The following is a 7,067-nucleotide window of genomic DNA, read 5'->3' on the forward strand; positions in this document are numbered from 1 at the left end:
GCTAATTATCGCGGCTCGCACGCGAGGCAAGCGACGAACAATAATTATTTTCGCAACGCGCCACGATTAATTCGAGTGGTTGCGGCGACTGTACAGGGTGACGTTTCACAAGCTTAGCACCCCCGCCTAGCTCGTACATAAAAGCAGAACGTAGTCACGAGCACTTGACTTGCATATTACGTGCTCCGCCAACGTGGCCCGTTGTGTGCGCAACGTTTATGTACAGGGTGGCCCGTGCAACTGTTGCAGTCGCAGTTGCGAGTCGCGCCACGCCGCCGAGGCCGCTTTTCTGGAAGCAATTAGACAAAAATGTTGGCGCGACGAGATCACTTCACCCTGCTCTCGCTTTCTGGTCGGTGCTGCATACTACGCAGTCTTGGGTGCACGCGATCTTCAATTAATTCGGCCGTTGAAGGAGCACTGCTTAATCAGAATCAATTCCGCTTCTTAGGCTAGTTCATGTATTCGTGGCTTATGAATGACAAATTTATTGGTGTCGATCAAAATTATTCGAATTATATACATAGCCTTAAGGGTAGGTATAAGCAAAATTTATTGGTGTTTTCAATCATTTCTATTCAACTGTCTATTGTATTTATTGTGAGTAATGAACAATATTTTATTCGAATAATGCGATACGCTGATCAAAAGCAGAATTTTCATTCAAAGGGATGATTTTGAATGGGTTTTCTCTTAATATTGTCCTGTACATAAAATTGTATATTTTGTATTAATTTCTAAAAAACGACAGATTATTGAAGGCATTGTTTCATAGTTCGGTAAATTGGAATGTCTTTCCTTTCCGGTATTTTTTCGTTCCCTTCGTCGCCATCGTTTCCGGTGTATGCAAACGGAGCTAGACTCTTGTCAGAAGCACGTGCGCAGCCAGCAACAGAGCTCTACGAAAATGACATAGTAATTAATGGTCACGTATCAATTAGCGACCGCCTACTATGTGCCGGTTGCCAGTTTTAAATCGGTCCACGCCAGGTTGCAAATCTCTCGCGTGCCTTTCCCCTCTCTGCTCACGCCGCACCCCCCGTACAGCCCCACACACCCCCATATAACCGGAGCCCCGTTCCTCGACCGAGCTGCGCGGTGGTCGCCCGGTTCTGGAGTCTCCTCTATTAATTACGAAGGGGTCCATCAATTTGACACATTAACGTATTGCCAGCGCAGGTGTTGCGCGAAACCATGCCGCCATATGCGGCGAAAAATGTACCGTGTTCCAGTGAGCGAATGCCTTTTCGAAAATGAACGAGAAACTAATCGTTCCCGCGCCATGCCACCACCACCGTCGCGTCGTCGCGTCGTTTCACGCGCCGCCGAACGGTCTAGAGCTTTCGAAACTTACTTCGATTATGCCTGCGTACACCCGGCAATTAGTCAGCCAAACTTTCCCATCAGAATTTTTATTCTCCGCCGAGTCCCAAAAATTCGACCCTCCGCGAGTGCAGCCTCTGTAGCAGCGAAAAAATTGTTATCCTCATATATCGAACCAATGTTCATTAAACACAGCATCTTTTAATTCAATTCTTACGCTCAGCTAGCTTTCGTAGATAATCTCATTTCGTAGAGGAAATTCGTAAACTGTTAACTCATCAAACAATAGAATAAAATCAGTTTTCGATATCTCGATCTTATTAGATATTCTTCCAACTTTCGAAAAACATGAAAATTTAATTGAACCTCTTCGGGGAGGCCAGGAATATGTGGCCTGATGGTAGGGGTGATTTTTCCCGAGTCTACTAACAAAAGCCTTCGTTTCAGCGTTTCAAACAAAAATCATGATAAAATGAATAACCACAGACACGAATAAATTGTATCACCCGGAAGCCGAGTGTTTCTGGATTAAAAGCTCGGAGCTTGAAGTGTTCGAGTAAATTTTTTACGAGTGCTTACGTTTTAAGATGAAGCTGGACGGACAGGGACTTGTTAACGACACGTTGGCCCGTTCGTTAGCGGTCGCGGCGGTTGTTGATGTTCGTATTACGTTAAACAGGTAAACGGTAAGTTCCCTTGAGAAGCTCTGGGTGTTAAACTCATTGTTTCAGCGGGAGATGATGGGACCAGGGAATGCGACCGCAGGCCAACAATATACGTAAACGTATGCTCTCGGGGAGGTCGGATCTTCGCGGCGAGATAGCAAACAGCAACGCCTTCTCGGTTCTCGCACTTGGCAACAGCCTCGACTCGCGAGAGGACTACCCCGGTCCTCAAGGGCGCAGTGCCTTCAGCTGCCCTTGCGGTTGACCGAACCCCGTAAACCCCATAAATAACGACAAGGTGGTCTACGCTCTGCTCTGCTCTGTTCAGCTCTGCTCAGCTCTGCTCTGCTCTGCTGTGCCAGCTGTGCCGCGCGCGCTCCGTTGCGTTTCAGTTTCACTCTTCCACCTTCGTTTTCTCCGGATTTCCTCCGCCGCTCGCTGATATGAGATCGCAACGTTCATTATTTTTCACCTCGCACGTTGTCTGCATACCGACGGTTCCACCTCTTTTTCCAAAAAATACTTCTGCACCCCAGAATTTTTATACAAACAAATAAGACTGAAATTTTTAAGGTTTTATTATTTGCCGATGTTCAACTGCCTTCTGCTTGCGATCGTCCGCTTCGAAATTATTTATTATTATTCTATACGACGCTTTTCGCTTGGAATTTTAAAAAATTTACTGTTGTATTTAGTTTCGGAAAGACGATCGTGAATATATCTCGTGACGAAGTGTTTTGAAGAATTCAAGAGCAACGTTCGATAGAATTAGCAACTTTGTGGAGAAATCTTTACAGGCGGAGCATTTAGGCATGAAAGCTTTAAAAGCCGGGAACTTTTGATAGGGCCGAGATTTATTACAACAAACTATAACTCGTTATTGCTTCCTAAGGAATCCGGGACGGTCGTTAGGAAGCGGACACCACGTAATAGACTTAACGGTTCGCTGAAGTTCCATTTTATTTGACCAACATGTAAGTTTCTTTTCTAAGTTTCTAGCCAACGATTCCTCCTCGGAGTTCTGAATCCTTTCCTCGGCGGTGCGCGGACCAGCAGGCAGGCAGGCCGGTACGGTGGTGAGTACTTTTTCTCAAACTTGCAACTTGTTTCATTAAAATTGCACCCATAAAGTTGTATGAGCCCCGAGAACCAGCGGTCTTTATTTAACCAATTATGAACGGCCAGGGACGAAACTACCCTTATCTCGGCATTTACTGCCGAGGAGAATGTGTACCCCATTTGAATTACAAATTGCAAATTAAATTATAAAACAACAAACCAAGCTCTCGACAAGCTTCTGCCATTCGTCGCATCGCCGTGCGCCATTTTATTCGCTCCTGTTCGTCCCTTGCCTCAATTTAACACAATTTTCACTTAATTTATGCCCCCAATCTTATTTCAAACTTAGCGCAGTGTCCATTTTCGAGGAACAAACCCACTCTTCACTTTCTAAGGAGACGCTTTGACCAAGTTTCACTAATTAATTTCTATTGGATGCAGAAGGGTTGAAGAAACTTATTTCGATTTTAAGAAAAGTTACTGGGGTTGAGATTCAGCTGTCAAAATTTTTATTGTGCGCAGGAGGGTTGAAGAATACTATTCTGATTCCGAGATAGGTTTCTGGGGTTGGGATCCGGCGGATAAAATTTTCATTGGATGCAGAGGGGTTGAAGAAATTTGTTTCGATTTTGTGGAAAATTTCTGGGGTTGAGATTCGGCAGATAAAATTTTCATTGGACGCGGAGGGGTTGAAGAAATTTATTTTGATTTTCCACAATAAAAAAGTAAGGTAGTGAAGATTTTTACTGGAAATTTTCTGGAGCCGGAAATAAGATCAGAATTAATTTCGACTGTCTCGAATCCTCGAGTCTTCTTTCGAGTTTCAGCCCTCGGAAAATTTTGGGGTAGTGATCGCGCTGATCCGGAATAGGGGTTGTCCCCCGCGTCTCAGGGAAAACCGGGATCCGAAAAGAGCAGGAAAAGAAGATGAAGCCTGCTGGAGTAAGATGAGTTCGAGCCTACCGAAAACGAGACGGCAGAGCCAGAAACTCGCGAAGTCACACGCCGAACAAGGACCGAGAACGTGGAAAGAGGGAAAGAGGACGAAACTAAGCAGAACGGGCGAGGGCTAGGAAAGAGCACCAGTTCTTAGAATTGTCTCTCACAATAAGAGGCTTGTCGGACTAAAAAGAAAAGTTTACCGGTTAGGGGTGAAATTGTACGGACCATGCATCCGCGCAAGAATTTTCCTCGTCTTTTCCGCTGTCCTCGTTCGATCCGGTTGAACCCTGGCTCCTCGCCTCATCCCTCTCCATCCCTCTCCAGCCCTCTTCAACCAGCCGGCAAGACCGTACCTTAGTTTGTATAAACAAGCGGATTTCGAGCTTAAGCGAGATACGTCGAAAAGGGGGATAACTCGTTTTTCTAGGAATTCGGAGGAACTACCAGCGGCTTCTCGGGGGCTGAAAAACGAACGGGAAGAAAAAAATGCAGAGCGTCTCATTGCCGTTTCCGGGTCCGAGAGACTCGCCAAACAATGTCCCGGAAAACTTCATCTCCATAGATTGGCCGACGTCCGCGTGAGAAGCCACTTTCTTCCTTGGCATTCCACTTTCCTCCGTTCCCCTTTCGAACGCTGTTAGCTTCTACCGCCTAAAACTCGAACAATACTGTATTTAGTGTACTTCGAAGCCTCCCACATAATTTTTACAAGCGTTATATATAATTAAAAAAAAAACACCGAAATCGTAGCTGAGTGCAATTAATGGATGGATTAATCCGGGGCGGAACATTGTTGATCTTCAAGCCGATGTAACTTTGCGAAAAAAAATTGTAGAACCATGAGTCTTGGCTCATTTTAAAGGGTGAAGTCTGTAGATTGACGCACTTGTGTCGTTTCTTTTCTGGAGGATGTTTTTATGTTAAGAAATTAACAAAAAACTGAAAGTGCTTTTGTTGGGAATTTCACAAATTCCAAGAGTGATTAAAAAATTGTCTGCGACAACTAAACAATATTTTTGCGGCAATGAAACTATTGTGGATTTAAAGACTGAAGTCTCCCCTTTAAAATGAACTTTTGAAAATTGATCTACGAATTTTTTGGGCTGATTTGTTGCACCATGAATAGGAAGTGTACCTGGCGTTTTACTCATGTCACGTCAACTTGAATTTCGAAAATTTTTTACGCAAGATTCAGAGACCGTTTAATATTGATCGTTAAAAAATTAAGAAGACGAAAGTGGAAGCTTCCGTCTACAAAATGGGTCTGGAGAGATTGTTCTTCAATCCCGCGGGATGTTTGAAAAATATGAAGTCTTATTTCTGTCAGGAATGATCTTCTTTAAGCAGGATATCTCGGTGGGACGTAATAAGCGGCAATTAATCGCGCTCGATGGGGCTAGAGGGGTATTAATAAGGGGCGGGAATAATTTCGGCGAATAATCCAGCCGCGTAAGCAGCCACTAAAAACACGTTTTATGAAACGTTCGTATATCACTCATGAAAAAGACTGTAGCCTGTTGGGGCGCGAACGCGCGAGATAGTCGGAGGGGTTGGTTTAAGGCGCGGTGGTAAGGCGGGCCGAGTTAAGGTTAGGCAGGGGATGTTTCCTCGCAATTACGCGAGGCTACATCCTCCCGTTGCTTTATAGACCGACGGTTGCTGCAACCGCCGCCCATTCTGCCGGATTCCTTGGTTGCTTACGATCCAACAAATATCCTTAAGGACTATCCGAATCGTACGTTTCCGGCATGGCGCGCAGGCAACTGCTCGGCGGCGGCGGCGGCGGCGGCCGATTAAAGCAGATATTAATGACACGCGAAACGTAATTTCTTTTTAGAGTCGCGCCGCGCCTCCTAATTGCTGCGAAAACGTTACGTTAATATTCCCGCGCGTTCCCACTGAAACGTTGGCAATTCCGCGACGCGGTATTTCGGATGAATTTTTAATTAAATTTAATTAAGGCACAAGCGCGGATTTGATACGTGGCGGACATCCCTAAACACCTTACCCTTATATTGCCAATTTAATGCTGGACAAGCTCCCTCGCCAAATTAATCCTTTTCTCTCTTTGCGACGTCGAGTAGCGTCATTAGACTGCGAATGCATTTATGTCAAAAATGGGTGGCTGCGACTGAAAACATTAAAAGGTTAACTCTTTGCACTATAATTTATTTTACAATCCCAGTGATTAGAAATGTTACCATTGTGCAGAATTTTCTAGCAGGGTAAATTTGATATTTATTTATTTACCAATATGTTCTCTAATGGCTATATATTGACATCGATAAAATAGAATTCGTTTACGGTGTAATGGAAGTTAATAGCATACACGTTTAGTGCAATTCCAAAATCCGCAGTCTGGACATCATACTAAAACTTAATATACGCTGCCTGCCTGCATCGTTAGAATGATTAATTAAATACATCGTAAAATGAGAAATCGCAACGCTCTATTTCGCTGAAGACAGTTATACAAACCTTCAGATATTGTAGATTCGGTTGGCTCGCGAACAGACGTCAAAATTCGGGCTTTAAAAACTGCACGCAGCGCGATCAGGCACGGAGTATTTAATTATCGATTAATTCGGCACACGGTTCTGGATATTTTCTTAAAAAGGCGAGAGCAGGTTGGACAAACAATTCTGGGTCAATAATGCTAATGCCCGATGACCATTTTATCGCAACACGGCGGCATCAGTGCTCGGCAAACACTAGCTCCGACAAATAGTCAGGACTAGGTCGACGAAACCGATCATTAACGACCTCCCACCCGTGCTGCGAACCTCCGTTCGGAACGACCTCGGCGTGCAGTTTGTTTTACGAGACATTCAGAAGTGTGTAACAGTCGATTTGCATTTATATTAGTGTTCGGCGAACCGTGAGTCTTGAACTATTGTCCGTACCACCCCGCCAATTTGAGCGTTGTCCGTAACGAATCGACCCGGTTTCTCCGAACCCTTTCTCGATCTCTCTGTCTCCCGATCTATATCTCTCTGTCTCTGAGGCGTCACACCCCACTCGAAAACTTGAAAGTCTCCAGGGTCCATGTTTAATCGGACGGAATGATAGCCGAGAGAT

The 7,067-nt window shown here is 44.7% G+C and overlaps 1 protein-coding gene across 3 annotated transcripts; it reads right to left on the minus strand.

The window, feature by feature from the left end:
* Positions 1–540: 540 nt before the first annotated feature.
* Positions 541–6,782, minus strand: LOC143355221 (uncharacterized). Of its 3 annotated transcripts, XM_076789854.1 has the most exons (5): positions 6,468–6,782; positions 5,998–6,120; positions 4,434–4,640; positions 4,190–4,342; positions 541–899 (listed from the first exon to the last, which is right to left on the minus strand). In XM_076789854.1, exons 3-5 carry the CDS (start codon positions 4,592–4,594, stop codon positions 857–859), a joined length of 357 nt encoding a protein of 118 aa, XP_076645969.1. In that variant the 5' UTR covers positions 4,595–4,640; positions 5,998–6,120; positions 6,468–6,782; the 3' UTR covers positions 541–856. The 3 variants fall into 3 exon arrangements, 1 of the variants encoding a protein (XP_076645969.1); XR_013082464.1 differs by lacking the exons at positions 4,190–4,342; positions 4,434–4,640; XR_013082463.1 differs by lacking the exons at positions 541–899; positions 4,434–4,640 and having other exon boundaries at positions 2,712–4,342.
* Between the last annotated feature and the right edge of the window lie 285 nt (positions 6,783–7,067).

The sequence above is a fragment of the Halictus rubicundus genome, chromosome 6 (assembly GCF_050948215.1).
Source record: "Halictus rubicundus isolate RS-2024b chromosome 6, iyHalRubi1_principal, whole genome shotgun sequence".
Lineage (NCBI taxonomy): Eukaryota > Metazoa > Arthropoda > Insecta > Hymenoptera > Halictidae > Halictus > Halictus rubicundus.